Source organism: Triticum dicoccoides, chromosome 6A (genome assembly GCF_002162155.2).
Source record: "Triticum dicoccoides isolate Atlit2015 ecotype Zavitan chromosome 6A, WEW_v2.0, whole genome shotgun sequence".
NCBI classification, from domain to species: domain Eukaryota; kingdom Viridiplantae; phylum Streptophyta; class Magnoliopsida; order Poales; family Poaceae; genus Triticum; species Triticum dicoccoides.
Genome location: NC_041390.1, coordinates 631,781,043 through 631,795,826, shown reverse-complemented (window position 1 = coordinate 631,795,826; position 14,784 = coordinate 631,781,043). Strand labels below are relative to the sequence as shown.

Here is a 14,784-nt window from a genome sequence, read left to right as displayed (position 1 = left end):
AATGATTAGGTAGTATATATACTAATTTTTAGATAGTATATACAATATTTTGAGTATGCTCTTTTTTACGTTGAAATATGTACGTATTTCACAAATATAAAAAAACTATGAGTTCATATGTAATTTTTTCATGTAACTTACTATGAAATATCTTAGATATATTATATGAATATGTACAGAAAAATGTTGACCTTGTACTAGATAAATGTTAACCAGGTAGTTGAAAATTGTTAATAAAGAATTAAAAAATGTTATAAAATAATGTATTTGATTACATTTGGTCTTATCTCTCATTTGCTTTTGCTTTTCCTTTAAATGTGCGCTAACAGACCAGCCCTTTACTGTGGAATTTGATGACGAGATATAGTTTTGCAGTCCGTGCGTGCTTTTGGTGGACCCGTGTTATGCGTATGGGCCAACAATTATCAATACTAGTTAGTAGATGAAACATTATGTTGCTCTGAGATTTGGGTGTATGAAACATGAAGATTTGGAATAATATGACAAGTAAAATTGAAAATACAAATGAGTAAAATTATTGGTATTAAAAAGAAAAGATAGGTGCCGACACTCCAGTCCAGTAGAGTCCAAGGGCGATACTGTCCCTAATAGAGTGGTGAAATGTAGGGATATGGATGCCAGGCTGGAGGGGACGGTGGAGGGAGGAGTCGACACGTGCGCAACATGTCAGCATACTCTATCCCATCACATCATGCACTTGCTGGACGGTGGAGGGAGGAGTCGACACGTTCCACTCCACTCAGTCTCTCTTTCTCTGAGTCTTCTGACTTTCCTCTTTCCAAGTGCGATGTAGGAGGCACTTGCACTTCTACTTTCCTCTTTCTCCCACCACTCTGACTCCAGCGAGGGAGCCTCTTTCTCCCACCACCAGCACGTAGAAGTTCATCCGACTCCCACCAAAGCAATCGCTAGGTAATCTTCTTTCTTTCTTTCTTTCTTTCTTTCCTTCTTTCTACTGCCTCCAGAGCATGCCATCAATCCAATCTTCTTCCTTTTTGTTTGTTTGGTTTTCCGACAAACAATTTCATCTTAGTATCTTATCTTGTTCCTTGCTTGGTTTCCATCAACACTCTATTACTTGCTATTAGGATCGATCCATGATCACTAGTACGGATTGGATGATTGATTCTCTCAAGTTTGTTTTACTCCCTCACATTTATGATAGCCTACTTTTCCAGTGTGGACATCGGATAAGTTGTACTCTAATCTATTCATCCATCTTTTGCAGACTTGCAGTCCCCGATTCGATTCGCCGGAATCCATGGGGTCACGGAGGGGAAGGCCGCAGCAGCAGTATCCTCCTCCTGCCGCCGCCGCCGAGGGCCCGCGCCCCGGAGGCCCATTCCCTCTGCAGCAGCAGCCGCAAGGGGGAGGGCGCGGCGCCCCGCCGCAGCAGCCAAGACACGATGCGGCCGCCGGCAGAGGCAGGGGCCGTGCTGCCCGTGGCGCCGGTCCCTCGTCCGCTCCCGCCGCAGGGCCGTTGGGCCGCCTGCCTCCCGAGCTGCGCCAAGCAATGGAAGAAACTTCGCAGGCCGAGGCCGCGATCCCGGCGTCGAGCAAGGCTATCCGGTTCCCGCCGCGGCCGGGCAAGGGCAGCGCCGGCACCAGGTGCCTGGTCAAGGCCAACCATTTCATCGCACAGCTGCCGGACAAGGACCTCCACCACTACGATGTGCGTCTGCTGCTCTCTTGATTTTATTTATTTACAATAATATTATCCTTGTGACTTGTGATCTAGGTACTTTTATTTTTTGTTACTGTCCTGCCAAAACTAGTTAACTGAATTTCAACCGCAGGTTTCGATCACCCCGGAGGTCACCTCGCGCGTCGTCAACCGGGCGGTCATCAACGAGCTGGTGAGCCTGCACAGGGCGGCCTACCTCGGCGGGAGGCTGCCGGCGTACGACGGCAGGAAGAGCCTCTACACGGCGGGCCCGTTGCCGTTCGCTTCCAAGGAGTTCCAGATCACTCTGCTTGACGACCACGACGGCTCCGGCGCACAAAGGTCTGCCATTTCACAGTCCATATTTATTTTGTCCCCTGGTCTGTATGTGCTCAGTGTTTCTGTATGTATTCTCTTCTTCCATTTGATTCAGGCGACAGAGGAATTTCAAGGTGGTGATTAAGTTTGCCGCACGAGCCGACCTCCATCGCCTCGGGATGTTTCTGGCCGGGAGGCATGCGGAAGCTCCTCAGGAGGCGTTGCAGGTTCTTGACATTGTGCTGCGGGAGCTGCCCTCTGCAAGGTTGTAACGACGCAGACGCGCCAGTTATATATTTGACAGCGGTCATTTGTTTAAGAAATGAATATGGTAATATCTCTAATTGGTATTTCTGACAGATATGCGCCGTTTGGACGGTCCTTCTTTTCGCCCGACCTGGGCAGGAGGCAGCCCCTCGGCGACGGATTAGAGAGCTGGCGCGGGTTTTACCAGAGCATTCGGCCTACTCAGATGGGCCTGTCACTCAATATCGGTAAACTCTCTCCGTCCTCTTCTCTGTCACATGAAAGAATCTCACCACTGGAATCTTCTCTGTCATATTATGTTCTGCATGAATTACTAATCCGGCTTTGTCTGTTCCATTTGAGAGAAAATGTATTTATTTCTCCTCATTTTTCCTCTTGTGCTTTTGCAGATATGTCAGCGACAGCTTTCATTGAGCCATTGCCTGTAATAGATTACGCCGCGCAGCTGCTGCGTTCTGACATCCATTCGAGACCCCTCTCAGACGCCGAACGTGTCAAGGTCTTCTTACTAAACTAAATTTCCTATTACAAGAGCAAATAAAATGTGGGTTTCTTGAGCTAAAATATGCTTAATGCCTACTGTTCCAAAACTTATTTCTGTGCTCTTGTTGATACCATAGATCAAGAAGGCGTTGAGAGGAGTAAAGGTGGAAGTTACTCATCGTGGCAACATGCGAAGGAAGTACCGGATATCTGGTCTGACAACTCAGGCAACTCGAGAGCTAACGTATGCAAGTTTGTTATGATGTTTTCAGAAAGCATTTACCCCTGTGATTCTATTTCTGTATTCCCTGAAAATGATCTGATGTTCTTCATGCCGCAGTTTTCCTGTTGACGAAGGGGGCACAGTAAAGTCAGTCGTACAATACTTTCAGGAGACATACGGCTTTGCGATCCAGCACACATACCTGCCTTGCCTCCAAGTTGGCAATCAGCAGCGTCCAAATTACTTGCCTATGGAGGTAAGCCAAGTGCCCAAAGCAATTAAATGTTCAAACCATTTTCATTTGGATATGTTCTGACTACAGTTGAGCTTGTTCAGGTCTGCAAAATAGTGGAGGGGCAGAGGTACTCCAAGAGGTTAAACCAGAATCAGATAAGAGCTCTCTTGGATGAGACATGTCAGTACCCGCGCGACCGGGAGCGTGATATAACCCAGGCATGAAATTTCTTGCTTTTCATGTCTGATGTGTTTCTACATATAATTGTTGGTGCAACTTCAGTACATAACTCTTGCCCCTCTTTTTTGTTTTGTTTATTCGAAACACAGATGGTCAAACACAATGCTTATCAAGAGGATCCTTATGCGAAAGAGTTCGGCATTAAGATTAGCGATCGTCTGGCATCGGTAGATGCACGGATTTTACCGGCCCCACGGGTAGGTCGTCCCACTTATTGTGAATTTTACTCGCTATTTCGCCGGTGTACCCTTTGTCATCTCCCGGCAGTGCAGTTGCGCTAAGCGAATGGGGCATCCTCTCTTTGGCTCATTGGCTGTTACAGAAAGTGATGCCTTAAGCTGCTTTCCCTGTAAACTTTCGACTTTACAGACATGCTTTATGCCACCTTTTCTCTTGATGCAGCTTAAGTACAACGAGACTGGTAGAGAAAAGGATTGTATACCTAGAGTTGGTCAGTGGAATATGATGAACAAGGTAATCACATAAATATTCTTCTCTTCACAAAGTTCACTCATCTTTTGTTTTGGGAACAAAGGCTATCTTTTTTTTTTTTTTTTTGCTGACTTGACTCTAAAGTAGCCTCATCTCTGATAGATGGAAATAACCGAAAGGGAGGGAACCAAAAGGGGAACCAACTGAAGATTGAATCAAATAACTTGCTAGTTAGACTTTGTGCCCAGCCAACAACTAGCAAAGATTGAATAAACAACTCTTAGCCAAGTTGTTTGCAAGCAACTTGCTTCAGAAACACTGAAGCAGTACTGTGCATGTCAACAGCTCCTATGAACCACGGCCTTTGCGCCCTGCATTTTTTTTTATGTTGGCAAGCTTCGTGATACGCAGCTTTCCAGCTAGAAAGTTTGACCTTAGCAGCTCCTGGTTTTGATCTACCCGTTTCTTACTTTTGCTTCATCTTAGCCCTACAAAAAAAACGGAAGTCAGAAGACTGTGCTTACATGCCTTATCTGTTGAATTGCACAATACAAAACAAATGAGTATTGAAAAGATAGTGTTTTGTAACTGACAGTTCTTTTCATCTGAAGTTTCTGCCCAACATCAATCAGTTGATGTCAGATTTTTCCCCTGAAAGTCGATTGGTTTTCAGCACTGACCAAGTTTCGTTAACCAAATAGACGTATATATTTGTTTATTCTCCATAAATATCTAATGCCCCTTTTCATTTTTCATAACCAGAAAATGGTAAATGGTGGCAAAGTCAGAAGCTGGATGTGCGTCAATTTTGCCCGCAATGTGCCGGACAAGCTTGCTCGTGATTTCTGCCATCAACTTGCTCAGATGTGCCAAGACTCGGGAATGGCAAGTATTCTTGGCATGCTTCCTGCAAAATTAATGCGCATATCAGCATGAAGGAATCACACCAAGATCCATAGATATAAAATCATCAACATGAATCGTAGGCTTTGTACTTTGAGCCTTCTTCATCTAGTCTTCTGCAGCAGTAACAGTATCATGCATCATCATGATAGGACTTCGCTCTGGAGCCTGTTCTCCCACCTATGAGTGCACGTCCGGATCAAGTGGAGCGAGCTCTCAAAGCTCGGTACCATGAGGCAATGAACATTCTTGGACCCCAGCGCCGGGAGCTCGATCTGCTTATTGGAATCCTTCCTGATAACAACGGCTCGCTTTATGGTATCTGACAAATGCAACCTTCCTAAGTTTACTGTTTATTGTTGAATTCTCACTATTGTTGTGCACATTCATGATGTTCGTTGTTACAGTTACTTGTTTCTTTATCTGATGTTAGGTGATTTGAAGCGCGTGTGCGAAATAGATCTTGGAATAGTTTCACAATGCTGTTGCACAAAGCAGGTGTTCAAATTGAACAAGCAAATTTATGCAAATATTGCACTGAAGATAAATGTCAAGGTTAGTGTGCCCTGATGCTGCTTTTCTTCACAATTTACATCTTTGTTCCATGTTCCTTATCCTGTTTTCGCTTTGTAAGGTGGGGGGCAGGAACACTGTGCTGGTGGATGCATTGTCGAGGCGTATTCCTCTGGTCACCGATAGACCTACAATCATATTTGGTGCTGATGTGACCCATCCACATCCTGGCGAGGACAGCAGTCCCTCAATTGCTGCTGTAAGTTGAAAAATATTAGTACCTGACTACCTGTTCTCGAGTATTTGACTTTTTTTTTGCAAGAGGGGTTTGGTATTCTGCTGATCAGTCACTGTGTGCTGTCTTGTAGGTTGTAGCCTCCCAAGATTGGCCCGAGGTTACGAGGTACGCGGGGTTAGTTTCTGCTCAGGCGCACCGGCAAGAGCTGATAGAGGATTTGTACAAGGTCCGGCAAGATCCACAGAAAGGACCAGTCAGTAGTGGCATGATTAGGTACGCTGCTCGTCTATTTTAATAGTTCTTCGATATGAACACTGCTAACAATTCAGTACACTACAATAATGCAGGGAGCTACTTATATCCTTTAAGAAATCAACTGGTGAGAAGCCTCAGCGGATAATATTTTACAGGTTTGTGCCCAATCAGAGAACACCAGGTCATGTGCTGTCTGCTTTCACTGATGCCCTGTCTTCTATACCTTTATCAGGGACGGTGTTAGCGAGGGCCAGTTTTACCAAGTTCTGTTGTTTGAACTCAATGCGATCCGAAAAGTAAATACCTACTTTATCCAGTTCTTTATTTATCCGTATTCAGATGCTTCCATTAGATCCTAATCTCATTGTGTGTGACCCAGGCCTGTGCTTCCCTGGAGGCAAACTACCAACCACAGGTGACTTTCATCGTGGTTCAGAAACGCCACCACACGAGACTATTTGCGCACAATCACAATGATAAGAACTCGATGGACAGGAGTGGGAACATACTCCCAGGTGCATACATTTTCTAAACAACTCATACCACACATTGCTACTATATATAGTTTCGCCAATGTACTCTGCTGCTGCTGACTCGTCTCAAAATGGGCTTCCTTCCTTCCCCCCATGCTCTACATCTGAAGGTACTGTGGTGGACACGAAGATCTGTCATCCGACTGAATTTGACTTCTACTTGTGCAGCCATGCTGGCATCAAGGTAATCACCAGACAGAATTTGCTTACATCTCATCTTGTGATCTTTTTTTTTTTTTTTTGAAAAGGGGGAAAAAACCCCGGCCTCTGCATCTTGTGATCTAATGATCCAACAGACAATCTATATAATATCCTCTTGTCTCTTCTAGGGCACCAGCCGCCCTGCTCATTATCATGTCTTGTGGGACGAGAACAACTTCACGGCTGACGGACTGCAGACGCTTACCAACAACCTCTGCTACACGTGAGCCCCCCTCTCCTTCAGTGATTTTTTTTTTACTGAAAATTACTTTCTAACTTGCGTCACTTCTGCAGCTACGCGAGGTGCACTCGTTCGGTGTCGATTGGTAAGTCACCTTCTTCCAGGGATCACTCTCAAAGTTCCACTGCCTTGTTTCGGTGAAAAATATTTCTACCGCTTTGTCTCCTTACTGAAGCCATCTTTCCTGAATTGTTCCACTGCAGTTCCACCTGCATACTATGCTCATCTGGCCGCCTTCCGTGCCCGTTTCTACATGGAGCCAGAGAGCTCCGACAGTGGCTCTATGGCAAGTGGGCCCGGTGGGCGTGGACCGACGTCCGGCTCGTCGGCGTCACGTGGTACTCGGGCCCCCGGCGGTGCAGCTGTTAAGCCCCTTCCAGCTCTGAAGGACAATGTGAAGAACGTCATGTTCTACTGCTGAAGCCCATGAAGGCGGAGCTTAAAATGCTCCTTAAGTCGGCGTGTCGCCCCTTGTCATTGTAATTATGTGAAGAAAGTAGTAATAATCCGCCAGCCGCTGTCTCGTGCGCCGTACTATGCTGGTCTATGTTTGCTTAAGTACCATCTATGTGTGTACTTTGTTATGTTGTAAATGTTGAATCTTGAGTACTTTTTAAGGGCCTGGAGCTTGAAAACCCGAGCATTCAAGCCACGGCTTGCGCTGTTATTCTTCTTCTTTTTGCTGCTTTACTAAAATCACTTGGCTCTATCTTGGCGACGTCGAGAATGAATGTGCGGTGGAGAGGTGTCGACTGTCAAGTGTAAGTTTGCAAGTTAGTTCCTGTAGCCGTTTTTGAGCTTTGCTAGTTCTGCTCTGCTGTCAATGGTGATACTTGCTTTATGTTGTTGTGTTATCACTGATAAGTTATCAGTATTTGTTGCTTTTGCATGATGCAGAAGCAGTTAACTGCTGTTGCTTCACTCATAATGAGTGCAGGGCTCACATTTCCCCTTTTCTTCACACTTTGCATTACCCTCACAATCATCATGGACAGTTCCAGTTTCATTGGAACTTTCCAAATCAATGGCACACACACAGGAACAGGGTGCAACACACTTCTCACTCAAGCAAGCACAGTTCTGGTTTATGGTGTTTGGTCTTCACTTCAGGCTGCATCCTGGGAGAAGTTGGAGGCTGGGAGCACTGGGCCGAATAAGTTGGTCGCGATCCTGCACAATCACATTATTCAAATATTAATCAGTTTTATGCAAATGTGACCTGATGCTTCTTTTGCTGTTTTGCAGCTTGATGATTGATGGCAAGTCTCACCTCTGAATCCTCGTCTGTGGCCTTCTGAAGAGTCGAAACAACAAACGGTCAGGTCAGTTAGCTGCTCCCCCGCGGTCTCTTCAGTAAATTTCGTAACAGCGGGCACACTTGCCTTTCTCTTGGCCTCGGCGCAATCCTAGCGGGCGCCGTGCTTCCCCTCGTAGGCTGTGCGGGTTGTTCGCCCACCTTCGGGACAGTCTTCACCTGAAAACAGTAGTAACAGATGACATCAGTGAAAATTGGGTTGGGTTCTGTTGTGTTGGTCTTGTGCTGGTTTTTCTCAACTTACCAGCTGCCTGAACTGAAGGTTGTAGAACATCTGTAGGTAGAGCTGTTTGGCCTGTCTCTCTTCCTTGTTCAGAGTCCTCCAGAAGCCGTACATCGACCCCATGTTCAGAACTTTAGTTGCGTAAATCTGCCACGTATAACTACAATCACAGACAAGACATTATTAAATTATTTTGTGAAGAAGAAGCATAGATGTCCATAAGTGCATTTTATTTCTAAGATGATGGTTGTACAGTACCACTCATAGATGCGCTGGAGTCCAGCAGTGGACATTTTGTTCCAGTAGGTGGGGTCCTCCTTGCATTTCTGAAAGAAGGCTGCTATCTTGTCGCTTGCCTCCTTGCCGTTGAGCGGGTTGATGTGGAAACCCGAAACCTCATTGACGATGATTTCTGCTGGTCCTCCTTGATTTGTCGCGAAGGTTGGCAGCCCGCAGTTCATTGCCTCGATGACTGTTAGTCCGAATGCCTCATAGAGTGCAGGCTGGAAGATAGAGTTTCAGTCACATAGTCAGTGCTTGTGTTTCATGATTAAAGTATTGGGAGCATAACTGTATTTGAGGGTTTTTACCTGAACGAAGGCGCCCCTGGTGTCTGCAATGCAACGGTACAGCTCGCCGTTGCGCACGCGCTCGGTCTGTGCTTTGATCCAGCGGATCTGTCCCTTGAGCTGGTACTTGTCCATCAAGCTGTGCATCTTGTTGATCTCCTCGATCTCTTCTCTGTCGTTTGACTGTGAAGGTTCCAGGAGCCCCCCAACGATGACCAGGTTGACAAGGTCCCTGAGCTTCTTGTTCTCACCATACCACTCGACCAGCCCAGTAATGTTCTTCACCTTGTCGAGCCTTGCCATCGAGAAAATGATTGGCTTGCTTCTGTCCCCTAGGTACCCTCTGGTTCAATCATATCACAGTTCAGAGTTATTAGCAATTAATGTTTGTCAAATGGTAAATAAAAAAGCCAATTCATGTTTGTCAGAGTTATTAGCAATATACTTACAAGTGCTCATCATTGTCCTCCTTGCTGTAGAGTAGCTCCTCGATTTGGGGGTGCAAGTCTGTCAGCCGTGCCTGCTTTTGCGTGAAGGGAAAGTAAACAGATTGATCAGCACCAGGGGCGGCGATGTTGAACTTGGGGTCAAAGACGTTGACGCCTGTGGCGTAGCGACACAGCCCTGGCATTGTGAAGGCGTAGTGGCTCTCATACTGGCCAGGTTTGTCTTTGCTGCATTTTGTCAGGGATTCCTGGGATCAGTTGCATGATATTGCTGAGACACAGTGCATGATGTTGCGTGACTAACCTTCCAGCTATTTCTTGGTATGTGCTAGCGATGATGAAGTCGCTAGTGTTCATGGCAATCATGTCGGCAGTGAACTGGCAGGAGAAGTGATACTTCTGGTCCATTTCTCTCCACTTGACATCTGAATCCTCGTACTTTGTCTTCTCAAGAGCATGTGCAATCGTTCCCTGTCGGTTGATGAATTTTTTGGTAATGTCATGTCAGATTTGGCTGGTGACAGAAGAACATTCTTTTCAGAATTCCATTTTGATGGCTCATTTCACCTGGGTAACCCCTAGCTTGCTCGACAAGAGGGATGCTACTAGATTGCCATCGGTGTAATTGCCGATGACCATGTCTGGCTTCCCCTCCAGAATGTCAAGAATTTTGACAGAAGAATCCTGAAACCACCACGATAAAGGTTTGTTATCAGTGTCACATTCAGTTCATTCACAAGGTGATGTCAGTACCTAGGAAATTCCTAGCTTACATACCTGAGCATATCTCTCCAGGTAAGGATAAATGTCAAACCGGGAGACCCACTGGTGAAGATCTTTCCCATCATCAGTCTTGAATGGCACACGGAGGATGCTCGAATGCTTTGTGTGCTCAACCGGTTCAAGCTCAACGTTGCACTTGGTTCCCTTTGCGTCCGGTATGAGTCTTGTTAACTGCAAGATGTTCGAGCAGCTGTCAGAAGCTTCCTCCTGACAGTGTTAGGTCATGGTAGTTTAATGAAGGCGATCGAAGTTTACCACAAGAATCTTCGGGGTAACATTCAGGCCCTGCCGCTTGATTCTTTGTAGAAGTTCCTCTTCAAGAGCTCTAACTTGGTCCAGGATGTAAACCACCTGTCAAGGAAAGATCGAAATGTTGGCTTCTGTTTCAAGCATTGATAATTGTGGATTCAGGGTTATCTGCCAGTGTGATATAAGGATCACCGTACCTGACCGCCGGTATCTGGCAACCCAAGGACCTTCTCTTGACCAAAGTAGCCATGGATGGAGAAGATGACGATGTTGAACACCGATGGCACCCTGCTGAAGAACTTCTCCATGTTGATAGGATCCGGCGCCTGGAGCACTTCAGAGAGGAAGTTGAGTGTTTCTCTGCATGTTTCGGCAGTGTCACCCCACCCCTTCTCCAAACCCCACTCCTGAAACCTGCAACGGCCGGCGACCATATCGTCGATCGGTCAGGTATAAATATGTATGTAGATGTCTGATTATAACAAAATATCCTGCCATTTACCTTTGTTCAAACTGCTGGTACGGCGTGCTCTTCTCCAGGCTGGCGACGAAGACCTCCGCGAGAAGCAATGCTGTCTGAAGCTTGTCGGTGGTGTCGAGGGTGTCGCTGATCATCAGTTTCTGCATGATAGTGAGGAGAGGCCGAGCTCATTCTACCGTCGACACTGACCATGCCGAATGGAACGATCAATCAACATGCATGCTTAGTTGTTGCTTACCTCGCCACGGTAGTTCAGATTTAGCAGGTAGTCCAGCAGTGGCTTCATGCTCTCCGGCTTGCCGCTCAGCTTCGAAGACATGAACCGGGAGACGAACTGCATCCCGTTCCCGATGGACGACGGCAGCGTCAGGTGAGGCGTGGAGAGGTCCAGCGCGCCGAAATCGACCTCCAGCGAGTTGTCGTCGCGCGCCCTGAAGAAAACAGCAGCAGCAGGTAATCAAGCATGGGTTCTACTAACATTTTGCTCATCAGGTTTCTCTCTTTCTTGCAGTATGTATAGATGAATTGATGATGCGGTACCATTTTTCGTCGTAGAGGGTCTCCTTGCACTTGAGGTAAGCGGACGGCGTGATCTCCTCGACGGAGAGGTCCCCGGAGTGGACCCTGATGAACTCCCAGACGCCGGGGTTGGTCCGGACGGCGAAGGCGACGAGGGGAGGGAGCACGACGGCCTCCTGCGTGGAGCAGATGACGTAGCCGAGGAAGCCCTCGGCGAGCCTGGCCTTCTCGGGCTTGTCGTCGCCCGCCGACGCCTCCAGCTCCTCCATCAGCTGCTGGTTCTTCATCAGCCTCCTGCCCTTGGAGACGTACCTGCAGAGCAGAGCAAGGAACGATCCGTCATGCATGTGGGTGTTTGTTTGCATACATTTCAGAGAAAGAAAGAAAGGAGTGTTTTGTGGACTTGTGGTACCTCTGGAAGCACCTCTTCATCTGGTAGCGGCTCTGGCGCAGCGCCTCGGGCATCATGTCGGCGACGCTGTCGGACCTCCTGAGGGGCATGTAGGAGGAGGAGGAGGAGGAGGAGGCCATGGCTGAGCTGAGGTGGAGATGGTTTGGCTTGGTGGTGTTCTGTGATGGCAAGGCAAGTTTATAGGCAAGGGGAGGAAGATGGAAGCAAGTTAACTAATTATGCTCTCCCCTGTCTCTGTCTCTGTGTCTGTCTCTTTCAGAGGAGATGAGGAAGATGAAAGGCAAGAGAGGAAGGAGAGGAAGCAAAGGAAAGAAGAAGGATGGGTCACACTTTAAGCAAGGCATTTATTTTGTTCCCCTCCCTTATTATTAATCGATTTATTTACATGTGTTACAAATCATGACATGCAAGATTCAATTAATCATCCGTGAAAAAAGAAAAAGAAATGATTTTATGAACTCTTTGTAAATGCAGTAAAATTAAGAGGAGACAGTAGAAGAAAGAAGGAGAAGATTTGTTGGCTGTGAGGTTTGCTTTGGCGTGATGGCATAGATAACTAAGCTAGCTAGGTTACCTTTTACCTAGCCTTTTGGGTTTCTACCTTTACAGGCAGAGTCTTGTATTCTATGCACTCGTGCACTGAAAAAGTTCACCATGTGAAGAGTCCTGAATTTTTTTTCCTTCTAAATATAAGTATTCCTTGTATCTTTGGAGTGAAATGTATATATCCATTGGCATTTATATTGTCATTATATCTTCAAAAATGTCTACAAACTCCTGGAAACAGATTAATTAGCATTGTTTGTAAAAAAACGCATGTTATTCCCCCTTCAATCTGTAAATAGATGATGTAGGACGAGTGTCATATTAACATGCTAGTGATTAATTACTCCCATTGTTCATAAACATAAGTTGGATATTTCAATATGGATTACATATGGACTAAAATAAGTGAAAATAAGATAACAATGTGTCTATATACATCTGATTCTCCAAAAACTTAAAACTTCTTACATTTGTGAATGGAGGGAGTAGAAAATATAATAGTGGAAATAATAATTTATAACAGTCTCGCTTCAGATGGGCGGCGACGGCGCTCACGGCGTGTTCCCTTCTTAAAGGCGCCGCTTTGGGAACCTTGGGGCTAGGTGGCGCTTGTGGGTGGTGGGCGACGGCGGTGGTGCGGCCTTATCCTAGCATGGATCTGCGTCCGTTGCTTGGAGATGGACTCGCGTAGGTGGAGGTCGTCGTTTGGCGTCATGGTGGCATCGATGGCGGAGGCACCTGTTAAGGTTGGCACCTCAATCTGCTCGGAGGCACCTGTCAAGGTTGGCACCTCAATCTACTCTGAAGATGGACAGTGAAAAATGGCGGCGACGGCACATGTGAGTGTGTCGGACCGGTTCGTGCCCCGGACCCGGTATGTGGCTCGGTCGGAGCCTACGGCTTTAGATGTTAGGCTTAGGTGAGAGGTCTGGGTATTTGGCCCAGCTTGCACCCCTTCATCATATGGATTGGAGTAGCGGCAAATGTTGCCAAGATGGTGGATTCAGGCATATTGTTGTACTACTTTGTAAGATCCTCAAGAATAATTAATAAAATAACCGCATGCATCTCCCAAATGCAGAAGCCGGGGGTCATCCTCCTTTTCTAAAAAAAAACAGTCTCGCTTCAGAAATTTGGCCGATTTTTAGGTATGACTGCGTGTTATACCTGAAATAAAATGAAAAACACATGAATTATTGTGAAACACATGTGGTTTGTTTGCACCACATGTGAACTTTCAACTGTTTGTAAGATTAAAGAGGTGAATTTCCCTTGCATGATTCTGGACTAAAAAAATAATAGTATATATTATTCTCGGTATATAATGCAAATTAGTCCATGAGGAAATTTCCATGTGTTCTTTCAACGGTCAGAATTATGTTTTTTCTCGAATGAAAGCAGTTGAAATCTGTCTTCGATGGGCCAGAGCAGCAAAAGAAGAGAAGCAGGCCCAGACAAACAAACAGCACCTAAATGAATGGCCCACTAGAAAGGACCAGGCTTTTATCAAGCAGAGCCAACAAAGCAGATCATCAAGCGGAAGTCCTATTCTGCACCCGAGCTCAAATGCTCCACGGCAAACAGTAAAAAAAATAAAATGTTTTGTATGGTAGACTTTGACAAATATTTTGCATTCTTACAAAATTCGGCACAAAATGACGTTCTTGTAAGATGTGGCAAAAAATATACAAAATCAGCACTCCAAAATGTTTTCGAAACTAGCATTTTTGGAACATCAATTTTTTTTCTTTTGCCATGACTTCCACGAATGTCATTTCGTCCTGAAGCTTTGCAAGCATACAAAACTTTTGTCAAAGTTTACCACAAAACAATTTCAGAATTTTTTGAATTTGTTTAATATTTTTTTGGTTTTACTGTTTATCAGGGAGCATTTGAGCTCGGCAGCAAATGCTCCATGTCATCATCAAGTCGTTATCTACAAAAGCTAAAGGTTTTCTTCTAGCTTCTGCTACAGGATAGATTAGGCCAACTCCAATGCTAGACCCTATCCGAACGTCCGCTTTTATCCGTTTGGGGAGCAATAGGGGCGGACGTCCGGGGAGCGGACATGCGTATGGGGCCTCTGCGCCCAACGCGCAGAAGGCGTCCGGGACACCAAACTGTCCATCGCGCCCTTTGGCTCGCTTGAGATTGCCCACATCGTGCCCGCGCCTCGCCGGAGCTCGCCCCATTGTGTCCGTGGCCCGCCCCGCGCGAGCGGCCGCCTGCGCTCGAGCTCGCTGCGCCCGGCCTGTGGCTGCGCTGCCGCCCGCGTCGCGCGCGGGCGGCTTCCGCGCATGTTGCCGCCCCGCCCTGCTCCCGCGCGCGCTGCCGCCCCGCCCCCGCCCAGCCCCGCCCCGCCCCACGCGCGTGCCACCTAGCCCCGTGCGCGCCGCCACCCAGCTCTGCTCCGCCCTGCGCGTGCCGCAGCCGCGTCCTGCGTCGGTGGCCTCGCAGGCGCATGGACGTGGATGC

The 14,784-nt window shown here is 46.7% G+C and overlaps 2 protein-coding genes and 1 long non-coding RNA gene across 3 annotated transcripts; 2 read left to right on the top strand and 1 right to left on the bottom strand.

Moving 5' to 3' along the window:
* Positions 1–762: 762 nt before the first annotated feature.
* On the top strand, positions 763–7,433 carry LOC119318721 (protein argonaute 1C-like). Its single transcript, XM_037593315.1, has 23 exons — positions 763–933; positions 1,250–1,693; positions 1,818–2,026; positions 2,118–2,267; positions 2,363–2,496; positions 2,659–2,768; positions 2,890–2,996; positions 3,093–3,231; positions 3,312–3,428; positions 3,540–3,647; positions 3,853–3,924; positions 4,645–4,767; positions 4,938–5,103; positions 5,219–5,340; positions 5,420–5,557; positions 5,667–5,809; positions 5,884–5,946; positions 6,024–6,087; positions 6,171–6,306; positions 6,435–6,508; positions 6,654–6,748; positions 6,820–6,851; positions 6,970–7,433. Exons 2-23 carry the CDS (start codon positions 1,283–1,285, stop codon positions 7,185–7,187), a joined length of 2,931 nt encoding a protein of 976 aa, XP_037449212.1. The 5' UTR covers positions 763–933; positions 1,250–1,282; the 3' UTR covers positions 7,188–7,433.
* Positions 7,434–7,677: 244 nt separating this feature from the next.
* On the bottom strand, positions 7,678–11,883 carry LOC119318722 (sucrose synthase 7-like). Its single transcript, XM_037593316.1, has 16 exons — positions 11,764–11,883; positions 11,373–11,663; positions 11,071–11,263; positions 10,854–10,972; positions 10,549–10,765; positions 10,358–10,453; positions 10,097–10,273; positions 9,887–10,003; positions 9,624–9,790; positions 9,323–9,547; positions 8,895–9,216; positions 8,563–8,807; positions 8,326–8,464; positions 8,149–8,240; positions 8,037–8,060; positions 7,678–7,936 (listed from the first exon to the last, which is right to left on the bottom strand). Exons 1-16 carry the CDS (start codon positions 11,880–11,882, stop codon positions 7,873–7,875), a joined length of 2,607 nt encoding a protein of 868 aa, XP_037449213.1. The 5' UTR covers position 11,883; the 3' UTR covers positions 7,678–7,872.
* Positions 10,380–11,528, top strand: LOC119318723. Its single transcript, XR_005154221.1, has 3 exons — positions 10,380–10,801; positions 10,892–11,285; positions 11,388–11,528. It is a non-coding gene; the product is annotated as an uncharacterized LOC119318723 (long non-coding RNA).
* Positions 11,884–14,784: the final 2,901 nt, after the last annotated feature.